Here is a 15,135-nt window from a genome sequence, read left to right on the forward strand (position 1 = left end):
ACCAGAGCCAGTAGCCTACCTCGGCCCCTGACCTCTGAAAACCCACATTAATTGTATAATGCTTGACCAGCATACACATGCTCACGCCCACCTGAATATTACAATTAAGAGCCAACTGCAAGCTACATAGACATTGATGAAAAATGTGTTTGATCCTTGGTCCATTCATTCCTTTTCGGGATAGGTATGACGTGGTAAAGGTTCAACCCGTGGTTTATTCCAACAGAGACACAAGGTAAACAAACAGTGGGCGCTGTAGTAAGTAAGCCACTCCTACAGGTTCTAATTTACCAAGGTACAGGTAATCCTTTGGTCTGTCCTGGCTTTGGCAAAGAGGCCATGTTTGTAGTGTTAAACTTATCTACAAACTCCTAAAACCTTCTATGGTCTGGCTTTTTCGACCTTAATATATCCTAACAAATACAACGGTAAATCTTGAAGATTATGTGGCCCTAAAGGTTTTCTTTCTTGTATTATCTTGAGAACGTGAGTATCCTCTGCTAATGTTGGTGAAAACACTTGGTTGTCATACATTGAAGGTTGAGATTGATGAGAATTTTTTATTATGTGTATATACCTTTTTTATATTTTGTCATAGTGCTTCTACTAATATGGTCATAAATAGTGGTTTTACGATGGCTATGGTTTAAATGGGGTTTTACGCCAAACTCAGTCAAAGGACATATATTTAAGCTTTAATGACCGTAAATTAATTTCTTTGTCATAGCTGGGGTCAGACCCATTCCATAAACCACCGCCTTTAGAGGGGGGGGGGGGGGGGGGGGGGGGGGAGTGTGCATTATCAATACATCTCCCAGGGGTCCAACCTTATTAAAACAATCTGAGAGGAATGGGCATGTCGCAATCTGAAGGCATCACAGGAGAGTGAGCCAGAGACAAGAGCAAGCCCCAGTATGTTTAATTCAAGAACAAGCATGAGCCTGTTTCATCTAAGTAGAGGCAGGACTACACCTCGAATGGGATACGAGTTGTGATTTTGCGACGGCCGGACAATCATTTTGGTCCTCTTGTACGGTTGCAGGGTTGCATTAGGCTATAGCTACACGAGCCTGACGAGGAACCTGATCTCACCTCCATGACATCACCAACAGAGGCTCTCACCTTTCCAACTGATGATTTGATTCCAATGTTGCCCAATCACTGGGATACAATGCTCTATTTATCTTCATCTGATCGTCAGGTTACTGAGATCCTGTGCAGTTAAAATGTTTAATTTAGTTTATTGGATTTCCTCGTGGGGATCTTATTCATTTAGTGTTATTGTTGAACATTGACATTTTTTTGTGAAATAAACACTGCATCCTCTCAAACCAGAGCATAGCCACACCACATCCTCACAGCAGCCACCTGAGTCAGACAAAAAGACATGACGTTTGACCCTGGCTTTTATTCTGTGATCCAATGTGTATCTTGCGTTAATCATTTTCCCCCAGCACTGAATCAACCGTCACAGCTTTGTTTTAGAAGGCGTCTATTTTTGCCCCTTGCCTATTCTCTCTCTCTCTCTATCTTCAGAGGGTGCCGAAACCAGGAAGAGATGATGTCATGATCGCTATCACTTACATTGCTTCAGCCCAGCCAGCTCCAGATGTACCGACCCCCGACCCCCCCCCCCCCCCCCCCCCCCCCCCCAATCCTCTCCCCTGAGGTATGACCTCACTCCTGGTTGTAGAGAAGGAACATCTGCTTGATGATGTAGCTTCACCCCAGCCCCCCCAGCACCACCGCTACAACCCAGTTAGCACTACGGAAAGAGCTTTTCCTCTGCAGATCGAAGAATGGATAGGATACGATAAGATCTCTATTCAGCCTTCAGTGGTGTCTCTGAACGTCATCCACAGATAAGGAGGCCTGTGAGAGTACAGGGATGGGTGTCATCTTGTCGGATCTCTTCCCCTTTATAGGAGGGCACCCCCCCGGACGAGCGTGTGTGTGTGTGACGTTGGGTTCATTTTCCACTTTCCCCTTATTAGAAATTAGCGACTGCTCTCCCAGCTTGAGGGCTGCTTGTAAAGCCATTTGTCAGCGGACTGTTGCATCAGAGGCACATTAGGGAAATGGGCCCGCGTGTAAGAGGTGATGTACTGACAGTGACAAAAAGGCAGCAAATGACCTCACTGAGTATTTAAAGATGACAACTTCGATGAAATACGGGAGAGGTGGAAGACCCGCAAAAAATCAGTAGAATCTTCAAGGGTTTGGAAAGATCTGTCTGTCCCGTCAGGCAGTTAAAATGATTCTGTCTAATAAGTCATTATGACTATTAAATGTATCGGATGATATTACAATGTTTTAGTTGTCTACAAGACTCTAATTGTATTTCTCCTCATGGAGGTAGGGTTAGTGATTATAACATTAACCTGAATATGCAAGTTTTGAGCAAACACACCTCACTTTTGCTTGCTTGTTGATGAGCAACTATATTAATTTGTAATAAGCACAAGTAACATTTTAAGACTCTAGAACACCAACGAAACCATTTCTCAAGCTATAAGAGGCCGGGTTTGATCTTTTTTGAATTGTTTATTTATTAAAGGATCAATTACACACACACACCACCATCTCATAGCTTACATTAGAGAGCTGACAGATATGTTCTACATGCACCTGAGGGGTTAAGGGGGTAAGGGGCTGGGGAGGCGACAGGACAGCTGCACCCAAAATACAGGTGCACCACCACCACCAGAACCACCATCTCCAGTCATTCACAAGACCTGACAGTTGCTGGTGGGGGAGCTCAGGGCGTGACACCCCCACCCACCTCCGCTTTGCCCCAGAAACGCGCCGCAGTCTTTTGAATGACAGCTGCGTTGGGTCTGCAGACCCCATGGAACGGCCCATCCTGAATGCAGCGGGCGGCTGGGACAGCTGCCCCCGACAGATCAGAGCTGAAAACCCAAGGCTTGCTACATATTTAGTGCCCCCCCCCAGACTCCCAATGCCCCGCAAACACACACACAGTAACTTCCCTGGAGGAGGGGTGGCATAGAGAGACCACCCTTTGGACCGAGCCCAGTGCGTTCTTCATTGTGATTGGGGGGGGGCCAAAGGTTTTTCTGACACCATGCAGCAACGGTCCACCAGGGAGTCTTATTTTACACCGGGGAGATCCTATGTATGAGATGGCTCGTCGCCTGCGGCTGATGGCGAGGCAGGGTGATCAGGTCCCGGGCGGTGTGCACTGTGTACAACCATGTGAGTGTGAGTGTATGTGTGATCAAAGACCAGGTCCATTGATCAGTGTGTGTCTGAGGATTATCCTCTGTTCCAAGGATGATTTGGCAATTGATTTAAGTTGATTGATGGCACTGGACGCTGATCCTTTGCTCTGGGGTTCTTTCGCTCCTCCATGTGGCAACAGGGGGGGATGTCTGGACTGTGGATGAAAAAAAAATGCAAGTAACGGTTGTGTCCTTCAGCTCGCTTTTCCTTAAGAGCAACATGAAACATGGGGTTTGGGGAGGGGGGGGGGCTGCGCTGGAGCAAGAAGAGGCCCTTGGAGACAGCGTTCAAATAGTTCCATCCCAGACATTATTTCTAGGAGGAGGACTTGTGGAAAGCCTGGTCAAGCTCGCTGCCGTTTGAAATACGAGCCAGGCTTATGCAGCTCCGCCACGCCTGGCGTTGCTGCGGAGAATCTCCGGGGCGGTCGCTGCCAACAGACCTCCGGTGGCGCTGGTTGGCAGGGGCCGCCATGGCATCCGCGCAGGGAGCGCCGACTAAACACGTGTGTCAGTCAACGCTAAGCATTTCAGGCGGGTAAATTTACGGACGTTGTGTGAAGCCCGGGGTGTAATCCCATCCCAGCGCTCCGGGTCGGCTTTTCCTCTTGTCTGGCTGGAGACAGGCAGCGGTCCAGGCGTCCCAAAAGCCTGCTGCACCCAGTGTGCTCCGACCTGATAGGCTCCTTCATTAAGGCCAAAGCAAAGAGCTTCGTCTGGACTCGAATAAAATAATACCGGGCCAGTGTTTTTTTCCTATCCTGCTGTGAGGGTATCTTGTGCTTATACCTTTTGCGATGCGCATGAATAGCCTACTAACCTAATGCACCACAAATGTATACTGAAACCTGGAAGACTTATGTAAGCACTGGCCTACATTCTGCATCCTTGGCTGCCGTTACTGATGACTGAATGCCTGTCCTGTCCTGTCCAATCTCTGAGGCCCCAGTTGACTTAAGGTCAACCCAAGACCTACTTTGACTTGACCTTTGTTGAGATTTGTCTCGGCCTAGTCACAGACATTTACAAAACAAAAATCAATGTGAGTTTTCACTGCAAGGCTCACATCAATAGTCTCATTATATCAACTATTTAGTCATTTAGCAGAAGCTTTTCTACAAAGAAACTCAGCAAATCTTTAGATACGGGTCATGAAGGAGCAGGTAGGAGAGAGGTTTTCTTGCTAAAGGATGCCTACTGGTAGACTGCGGAAATGGGGATCGGACACAGTACCTTTTGCCTAGATGAAAACCCCCTAGCCACAACACCAACCGGCCCCTTGAAAGCACTCTGATGCAGGCCCACATGACTTTTTGTATCTTCCTACAAGTATCTTGTCTTGCATTTGGTTGAAATTCAGCATCAACTGAATGTAACCGGTTTGTATGTAAATAGGAAGACATCAATGGGATGGATCCGTTATGAGTCCCCCTTGTTTTGTTTTTTACAACTCTAGTATATCTTCTCACGGCCATCAATGAAAGACACATTCTCGGCACGCGAGTGTCCAAGGTTTGGTTATTTTGGGAGGACCTGACCTCTTCCCTCCACATCAGGGACTGGAACCCTGCTGGGCAATGACCCAACAAAGGGACTTGTCATCCCATGGCATCCATTATCAGCTCTTTACCGCTACAAAGCGTGACTAATATTTAGAATAGAAAAGAACACTTTGGGGCTAGACAGTGTCCATTAGTTGCCCTTATTTAAATTGTACCATTCCTTAATCCGTATCCTAATCCAAGGGACAACAGTTTAACAAATTGCTTTGTCAAATTCCCCCATTTATACAAATATCGGGTGTCCAGGCCTTGTGTCGACTCCCAATGCAAACAAGGTCATGTTTCATTGTATGTTTACTGTAGAGCCAGCACACACGCCCAATACGAATTGTTTAGTAATCACATTGCCGACAATTTGTACATCTTGTCCGGTGTTTTTCTCTCGCTACTCTCTCCTCGCTTAACCCCACCATGGACGTATATACGCTTCGCCCTCCCAAGACTAGTGATTCGCACTGTTTTCACGTGCAGCATGCTCTCCCTCCACTCAGACATTCTGTCGCCAGCCCAGTGACGTAACCTGCGCTAGGGGCTTCCTTTTTCAATGGTTTTCCTCCGCCAAACTGAAGCCTGTCTTCAAGATAATCTAGTCCCACTCACAGATTGCTTTTGCTGCCACTGCTGGCGGTTCTTTCATCTTTACAATTATAACCTTGAAATTGACTGCTTATTTCTGTGCCTTGATTTAAATTAGGCGTCTGCGGGAGTTATAGTAGGCTTTTGCTGTTAGTTGTAGCCCCATATAGACTATGTTTACTACTGTTTGGCAAGATAACACGTATTCATGTAAAGTACAACTACATTTGCAAAGTACGCATTGCATGCTACTAGAGATGCTTATGGTATGTGGCTTGATCTTGACATTTTTTCCTCTATGAGCGTTTATTCAAGTTTCCATGGGTGTGTGGGACGTGTGCCCCCTTCTCATCAAAGTGCCAGATGTATTCCAAAGGTGAGAACTCGAGGTGGTGGCATGTCGGAGCATGTTCCGGTGCTCATACCTTCGCTTACACTCTTTGTTCTTTCGACAACATAAATAGTGATTATCATATCACAATCAAAGCAAGAGGAACCAAGAGGCGGACTTAACAGTGCAGTTCAGAAGTTCACCGTCAGATTCAAGATATGTCTGTGGCTGAATTCAATGCAAGTTTCTGCCAAATAACGTCTAAGCGAGTAACTTGATGATTTATTTGAATGGTAAAAGATACAAACTAATAATTATACCCCAATAAAGAAAGGCCAAAAGAAAGACCGTCTGTCTTTTTCTTCTTCCAAATGTCTTGTGTTTTCTTTCTCGTTTGACAATTAGAAAAGGTCTTTCGGAATTATCTAGATTTATTTTATTTCACAAAACATAGTGTTATAAAACGTTCACTAGTCGCACTCCCCATCACAATCGCAATGCATGGTGAAATGTTCTACGTAAAAGTAGGTCTTGTTATTCTCGGACCGCCCCAAAGTGTATCCCGCGGCGTGATACTGGCGCTCGGCGGAGGGTGCGACGGTCCCGCGACTGACTGACGCCAGCGCGAGTAGCACCAAGACAGGCAGCTGTATGAAAGAGTAGGGGGCGAGCCTTAAAGCAGCACAAAAGGTACTGTAAAGTTTTGTTTTTCTCTATAAAACCTAGGAAAAATAAATATGTTTAGTATACTTGTAGTTATGTCTTCATACATGGTTGGATTTGTATCTGGGGGATGCGTGTACACGTCTTTGCTCAAACTTTTAACTGTCTATGAGAGTATAAGAACACATAAGGGAATTTGTTCGTAATTGTTTTTTTGTAGTGTTAGGCAATTGCGTGAAAAACAGGAATACTGGGTCTGAATTTACCCAGCATACATCCCATATGACTTAAAAGTATTTTGATTATTCCTGTGAAGCATTTTTCTATCAAATCAAAATCACATGGCTAAATAAAATGAAAAAATAACAACAAATAAGTAAGCAGTAATGTGTTATAGCCTATAACATTTGAGTATACTATTTAAAATGTCAAAATACACGGTTGTATTCTATCAAAATGTGTTCATTTCATTTTACATTTGGGTTCCAAGACTCAAAACGACATACATTTTCCCTTAGCACTCACTCAAAAGATAAACATAGATCATAGTTGATGTGCATTGGTTCTCCCACCAAAATACAAGTAGCATCAAGATGTTATGAAGCAAAGTGTCTCGTATCGCTCTGTCTTTTTCTCTGGTGTGTGTGAGTGAGAAGGAGAGGGAGGGAGAGGGAGAGAGTGGGTGCATGTGGAGAGAGAGAGAGACCCGCAGTAGCTAAGGCAGATCTGACATTATTGAGGATGACATATCAGATTACCGAAAGGACGGGGATTTGCCCTTGTCTGTGATTTACTTCAACTGTCTTACGATTTCATTGCCGAACATATACAGCTACACATTTTTCCTTTAAAAAAATATATGTTTTAGCAGGACTGATATTATCCATACAGTATAGGCTTAAATACCCATGGGCATTCACCACAGCGGATGTGTGTTACTGAAGTACAACAATAATAACCTATAGGCCTAGTCAACTGCTTTCAAGTAAATTACAGTTTTGTAACCGTTCCTCAGTCAACACCGCATAGTACGATAGGTAAAGTAAGGAAATAAAGGTTGAACAACCGGATTACCATCTTCTTCCCCAAGAATTTTTTTTTTCTTTACGCTTCCTGTTCATTAGCATGCATCCATTCATTTGAAAAGCCGGTTCAATCTGAGGCTTGGCACTACAGAGAGAGACACTATATCCTCCTTTTGAATCTGCTCTCCTGCCTGCAATGAAGCCCTATCAGAGATACAAGTGCGCTCTGCGAGCACTGTAACGCTTGCAAGTTGTAAACAAAAAAAGATGAGACATCAACGTTGTAAACAAAGTGAAGCAACGCTTTCTTTAGATGAAATGGATGGTTTATCCATCCCGGAGGAGGAATTCCGATGTCACTGCAGCAGCAGCGCACACAATAAAATAAAATATAAATATAAATGTTGCCAGTCTCTTGAGATCACTCCCCCTCTGTCCTCACGGGGACCACAGAGTCAGCCTATCCTTGCAGTGTGTGGAGTGTGTGTTGCTGTGTCCTCCCTTATCACAACACTAACCCAACACTGAGTGCCAGTCATGGCTGGCATAGTTGCTGGGGAGCCCATGTGTTGTGTAGTTATGTCTGTGGCCATGTGTGACAGGAGGGGGGAGGGGATGTATGTGGGTGTTTTTGTCTGGTTCATGCAGCGTCTAATCCTCCCACTGCTCCTGGGGCCCTTTGGGGTCATCATCGCTTGAGCCTTAAGTGGCAAAACATGGACGTATACATGTGCTGTGAGTGCTGTGAGTGTGTGCGTGCGTGCCTGTGTGTGACTGCACTCCCGGGCTCCCTCGGCTGTGGCAAATGTGGTTCCAATATACAAGCTGAGGATAGTTTAGTCGCGGTTAGGGTGGTTCTGGGTTCCAGCCCCACTGTCCACATTCTACCTGTAGGGCTCCCTCAACAAGAAGCCGACCGACCCCTGGTCAGGGATGACCTGTATCGAAAAAAAGGTTTACTGATTCCAAGCTACTGCTTTGGATCAAGGAGTCTGCTACATGACATTAATAAAAAGTAAACATACTCAATTGTAGGCCTGCGTATTAAATATGACGATTAATGGAGGTGTGAGTTTGAAGAATGTATAGCATAGTTGTTTTTTTTGGTCTTAAAGGTGGTCGATTCAGATGAGTCTGTTAAAGGTGCTTTCCTATGAGCTGTACATCAATAGCAGTCTAGCTACCCACAGACCAGCTGATCTGGCTGTGGTTTCTGGGTGACAGGAAAAGAAGAAATTTTGTGATAAAGGGAAACGACCATTACATATTGAACTATTTTGAGTTGAATCACCCAAAAAAAAAAAACTCAAGCCCCTCCATCAAACCTTTGTATCACTTTCTCCATCCCACAACATCACTCTCACCTTATCCTCCATTTCTAGCTCTGCATCATTCCCCTCTCTCTCTTTTCCCTCTCCTCGTCTATCACTCTCTCCCCCTGCGCTCTCCCTCCTCCTCCTCCTCCCCCACCCTGCATGTTTATAACCAACGGGTCCGTTGAGCAGGGGCTAATGGAGGCCCCTCCGCGAGGCCCTCCTGATAAATAATGTAGCTGCTTTATGATGCGGCGTCCCCGGGGAGGGTCCGGAGAGCATCATTACTGCCTCTCCTTCCTACCGCCGGCCCGCTCCTAAATTGATTAACGGACACTGGAGCAGAGCAAAGTGATCTGGGGGGGCCGGGCACGGTTGGGTCTGGCGGTGGGCGGTGGGGGGTGGGGGGTGCTGCTGCTACTGGCTAACAACTGGCAGCAAGATGGGTCAAAGGCCCGGCCTATCAATGTCGTGCAGTCCCACTCACTGTCCCTGTTAGAGAGACGGAGAGGGAGAGACAGAGGGAGTGTGTGTGTGCGTGTGTGTGTGCGTGTTTGGTGTGCGTTTGTGTCGGTCTGGCTATTAATCTGGCTGTCTGTTCTTCTGTCTGTCTGCGTTTGTGTGTGTGTGTGTTTCTATCTGTGTGTGTGTCGATGTGTTTCTATTTTGTCTGTGTGTGTGTTTGTGTGTGTGTGAGGGGGGGGGGGGGGGGGGGGGGCGGTGTGTGTGTCCACTCACAAGTGGGAATACATGAGCCTTGTGGTAGTGGAGGGTGGAGGAGGTATTGGTGGACACACGGTTTGTCACGTTTCGCAGACGGTCCAAGATTTCAAAAGATAGAATGCAGCAGTGATATTATGATTTCACGCTCATCAGCATCTGATAGACGCGTTTAAGATGCTGTACTGCAACCTCACGGAAAGAGCAGTTGAGCTTGGATGAAGGCAGCTTTTGACTGCATACACTAACAGGTGACCAGTGCATTAGAGGTGTATTTCTAATACTATGGAATATAAATGAGGAGAGGACCAGGAGAGGATAAGCTATTAGGAGAACTGCTTTCAATACACAAAGAATAATGGGATGCACAAACACAACATATCTTGATACAGTTAGATTCCTCGTTGTCACAGAATCAATCATAGATATGTAAGAGTCCCACTCCTGGAGACTTGATAATCAATATGACAGAAAAATGCCTACATATCTATTCAAAGACTTTACATTGAGTGATGTTATTTCAAGGATTCAATTCTACAACTACAACGTACAAAATGTGACATCACATGAGCGCCACCATTTTGGGAACATAGGATCATGTAATGTTCGTTATTATGCTAGTCATATATGTGTTTGGTCATTGTTTAGGAATTTATCTTTAAAAGATTTCTTATTATTGGGAGAGATTGTGGTGTTTGAAACTGCACAGTGTTTTTCATGCACAAGTTAACGTGGCAAAACACAGTCTTCTTTAGCCTAGGTAAGGTATAGTTGCGTGGTGGATTTAGGACATTGCAGAACTCAAAATTCTTAAGTCCTCTCAATATGACAGACTATCGCAAACAAAAAATCACTTGATGCATTCTGGTTTACAAGCCCTATTTATAATTGAATGTGCACGTAAGTGTAAGTAAGAGTTTGTTGTCACATGAAAATGTCAGGGCCCTCCAAAAGAGATTAGTCTGAACTTCTATACATAGCTATGGGCATGAGCAGCATAATGGTGCGGTCATATTTTGACTGGCCTCGCAGACAACTCTAAACTAGCATTGTCTGCAGATTCGTCAACACACTGCATCATCTTGAAGTGAGCTAACGATAGAATCCACTGTATGCAATACTAGCTTAAGGTTTCTGTTTAAAACGTGGGAAAGCACAGTAGGAAACGAAAGAAGAAGAAGCTTTAGATTGTTCAGTTTTTCAGTTTAACCACGCCAGGTCTTCAGCAGCATGTACCCTACTATTTTTGTTTTGCCCACATCTATCGTGGTCAATGTGTTCGGACAGTGCAGTTTATCAGACAGAAGGGTCTCCGAGGCTGTGTTTCAGTGTAGTGTGTGGGGGTGAGGGTATCACTTATTTGGTGTGGTTTCTTTGATGGAATGCCCAAATTGTATTTTTATAGAAAATAGTCTCTGATGCTAAGGTATTCTGGTGCATGTCCTATCCAAGTAGTCAGCAACCCCCCCCCCCCCCATCTGAAAAGCATTAAACAAAGGATGCATCTTGTGTTTTTAAAGGTTGAGCAGATTTGTCCTCCATCAGAAGTTTATTTTGTTCATTAATGGAGGCAGAAGTTCTCCCATCGAGGAAGCAGGCCGCACCCATAAATATCCAGACTCATGCTCGCGCCACTGCTCTGAGAAATGTGTGTGTGTGTGTGTGTGTGTGTGTGTGTGTGTGTGTGTGTGTGTGTGTGTGTGTGTGTGTGCGTGTGTGTGTGTGTGTGAGTGTGTGTGTGACTGTGTTTGAGTCTGTGTCTGTGTAAGATCCGAGGGTGGATGGGGATGTAGGCTAGAAGACCGGAGAATGGACAGATATTAAATGGTTATTGTCTGGACTCATGCAGGCATTCGCATTGCAGTGATGAAGCGATGCTACCGTTTGCATGGTGGAGAGAGTAGGTACAGACATACAGGAACTGCTGTCAAGAGAGACGCTAGGATAATGGGCAGTACCACTGTGGGTGTGGGTGTGAGATCGTACTGGGGGGTCCCTGACTCGGATTTGTATCTGCATTTAACATGTTTTTCTTTTCCCTGATGTCTGCTTTTCGCTGTTAGCATTAACCCATGTGAGATCGCATCTGCTCTCTTCTGACACACATACACACACACACACACACACACACACACACACACACACACACACACACACACACACACACACACACACACACACTCACACTCACACTCACACTCACACTCACACTCACACACACACACACACACACACACACACACTCACACACACATACGCAAAGATACACAAATGTTCAAATCACACACCCAATCTCTTCCCTTTCTGTCTTCCTTTCCTCTCTGCTCTCTATGACTTACTCTTTCCTTCTCATTCTCTTGCCCTCTCGCCCTCTCTCTCTTGCTCTCTCTTCTCTCTTTTCTTCTCAGTCGCACTCTTCGCTGTCTCTGTTTCCCTCTCTCTATCTTTATCTCTCTCAGTCTTTATTGCTCTGTCCGTCTGTCTGTCTGTCTGTCTGTCTGTCTGTCTGTCTGTCTGTCTGTCTGTCTGTCTGTCTGTCTGTCTGTCTGTCTGTCTGTCTGTCTGTCTGTCAATCCCACTCTCTCCAGCCAACCCATCAACACACTCATCTTTTCCTGTATGTACATTCTACTTCCTCTTGTGTATGTTCAATCTCTTGAGTAGGTTCACTCTCCTCTTGTGTAGATTCACTCCTCTCTTCGGTAGGTTCACTCCTCTCTTGTGTAGGTTCACTCCTCTCTTCGGTAGGTTCACTCTCCTCTTGTGTAGATTCACTCCTCCCTTGTGTAGATTGATTCACTCCTCTCTTGTGTAGATTCACTCCTCTCTTGTGGAGTTTCACAGAGCTGTAGTGATGTTGTTGGGAGGGGTGAAGGCGTGCATGCTAAATATAGAGACTTTTGCTGTAAGTCCTTGGTAATGGTAAGCTTCAAAACCCCCGACAATGCACACACATTCACTCCCGCACACGCCCACAGACATACTCACACATGTAAGCACACGCACGCCACACACACACAGACGGGCACAGACAGACATAGACACACACAAACACACACACACACGCACACACACACACACACACACGCATCAAACTCCCATGTGTTGTAAACATAGATAGTATATAAAATGGATGCAGCATCCGGGCAGACCTCAGTTATTCCAACTGCATCCAATTCTCTTGGCTTATGAGTGTCGCCATCTTGCCTCATTTCCTCTAACCAAAAAAGGGCATTGATGTGACATCGGGGGGAGGGAGATACGCCCATCTAGGTACGTACACCGAATTAGCTCGTAGCTCATTAGTTTTTAAACGATTGGTTGGTACAGTTGACCGCAGAGCAAGGGATCTTGGCACCGGAATGAACAATAGGAATGAACGCAGTCTAGGTCAAGATGACGGAGATAGCATGCTAATCCTGAAAACTAGCCTCCGAGTCTAGGTGAGGTCAGCGGCTAGCTGTCACTCAAGAGGCCGCCCTCAGTGTTGTCATGGAGATATGAACTAAACATGCTGGCTAGAATATTTTTTTGGACACGGCTGTAAATAGGTTTAAGAAGACTGTGAAAACGGCCTGTTTAACAAGTGAGTCAACGAAGAATTACTCACTTTTGGTACCACCTCGTAGTGGCCACCCGGTGCTACTGCAATGTTTGTCACTTCCGCATTGGATGCTGGTAGAACTCGCTGTGGTTGGGGCTTGGTTGTAAACAGCACCTGTTCTCGTCATCCCTTGGCTTGTTTTGTTTGTTAGTATGGTGAAGCCTACACACAAACAAACACACACACAAACACACACCCACACAGTAGCACACAGACATGGGTATTTAGCCTCACATGTGAAGCGCCAAAAATAAGTATGTGATCCAAGCTGGGGCCTAATGATATTTTTGTTGCGTGTGTGGGGGGGTGGTGGGGGCTGTTGTGTTTGTGTGTGTTTGTGCATGTGAGCTTCCGGTCGTGTGTGTGTGTGTGTGTGTGTGTGTGTGTGTGTGTGTGTGTGTGTGTGTGTGTGTGTGTGTGTGTGTGTGTGTGTGTGTGTGTGTGTGTGTGTGTGTGTGTGTGTGTGTGTGTGTGCAGTATTGGGGTTGGTGAATCAAAACCTTTACGACATATTTGCATTAGTTTCCAATAATGGTGTGTTTTGGCTCTCAAGAGGGTAGGACCGTTTAACGGCCTGGGAGTTCAGGTAATCTGCCATCAGACTTTAGATTAGTAAACTAAAGTGTAATTTGTGAGACTACCCTAACCACTAGCTGCTCCTTAATGATATTTATCTGAATTCACAGTAAGTGGTTTGGGATCAACAAAACCTGCTGAAAGACTCAATATGAAATTCTAAACTGAATACTGTGTGCATTTCAAATGAGTTGCTTTTGTGAGAGGGTTGGACCGGTTGCCTGTCTCCGGTTTTCCCCTTTTAAAAGGAACAACCAACCAACCCCATCAGACCTTGGGGAATGGGCCCCGTTATCCTGTGGCTTACAAGTGCTTCCTTTCACTCGTCTCCAAAGTTGTCATATTATGGTTCAAACAAGCATTGCATAAACCCCCTAAACAACACCCCCCCTCCTCCCTCTGAGATTATACACTTTCTGAGCAGCCATCCACTCACCAACTGCTATTAAATGCTAACAAGACAAAGGAAGTGGCCTTTTAAGAGTATTTGTAGCTGCCTCTCAAGCTGTTTTCACAGTTACAGTTTTACACTGGAGTCTTTTTACGAAAAAATATCACGTACGCTATAGGCCGGCCTTGTTCTGCATTTCGTTCCACGTTTGAAAGGTCACTCCGTCATGTCGGATATGTGGGTCGCCTCGGTTCTGCTAGCGGCCGGTAAAGGGTGACTCGAATGCCACCGTCCATATAGGACACCATGGGAGGTATTTGGAGAATGTGAGAGTGTGAAACAAAGCTCGCCCGAGCAGCATACAGCGTGACTCAGATTCCCAGCAACCCCTCTGAAAGTGGAATGTGACATCATTGGCTCTTCCCTGCACCATCATCATCATCATCATCATCATCATCATCATCATCAACATTGTCCGGAATGTTCCGTTCCGTAGGTCAGCAGCATTCTGATATGCAGACGAATCTGAGACTGCAGATGCTGAGGCAAAATATGTTAGGGGGGAGAGTTGAACCTCCACACTAGTTGTTGGACCGGTGTTAGGGAGGACAGAGCGTGAGGTGCGGCGCAGGGGTCTTTAATCTAGTGAAAGGTTCTTTGAGGATTTAATTTGAAGGGGATTTATGTATTCCCCTTAGTTATGTAAAAGATGATTCGTGTTTATAACCTGTATGATACTTACCCTCTTTTCTCTGACTTCCGTCTCATCTTGCAGGTGGCTTCAAGGCCTTGGAAATCAAGAATCTATGGACAACCTCGCCGGAGGAACGCTTTAAGGAGTTTTTCCATTTAAAGCCGGACCAAAGCCAACAACTCTGGATCCCAACACGCTAGTGTTCCTCCCTACTTACAGAGAAAACTAAGAGACAGAAAACGGACAGGTCGAGCAAGAGACTGAGAGAGAAGGAGCCGGTAGAGTAACCCACAAGCCCCCCCCCCCCCCCCCCCCCCAGCGGAGGTTCCCATCATGAACGTCACCTCGCTGTTCTCCTTCACCAGCCCGGCGGTGAAGCGCCTGCTGGGCTGGAAGCAGGGCGACGAGGAGGAGAAGTGGGCGGAGAAGGCGGTGGAC

At 45.8% G+C, this 15,135-nt stretch overlaps 1 protein-coding gene across 2 annotated transcripts in view; it reads left to right on the forward strand.

The window, feature by feature from the left end:
- Window positions 1-6,287: 6,287 nt before the first annotated feature.
- The window catches only part of smad1 (SMAD family member 1), a 20,072-nt gene continuing 11,224 nt past the window's right edge, over window positions 6,288-15,135 (forward strand). Inside the window, exons 1-3 of one of the 2 annotated variants that reach the window (XM_030352587.1) lie at window positions 6,288-6,401; window positions 14,779-14,975; window positions 15,063-15,135. The exon at window positions 15,063-15,135 is cut by the window's right edge and continues 295 nt beyond it. Coding sequence is in view for 1 of the 2 variants with exons in the window: in XM_030352586.1 (XP_030208446.1) it covers window positions 15,031-15,135 (105 nt within the window). In the remaining variant the exon portion in view is untranslated. Of the gene's footprint in view, window positions 6,402-14,778 lie in introns of both variants that reach the window. The other variant, XM_030352586.1, reaches the window with a different exon arrangement.

The sequence above is a fragment of the Gadus morhua genome, chromosome 3 (genome assembly GCF_902167405.1).
Source record: "Gadus morhua chromosome 3, gadMor3.0, whole genome shotgun sequence".
Classification (NCBI taxonomy): domain Eukaryota; kingdom Metazoa; phylum Chordata; class Actinopteri; order Gadiformes; family Gadidae; genus Gadus; species Gadus morhua.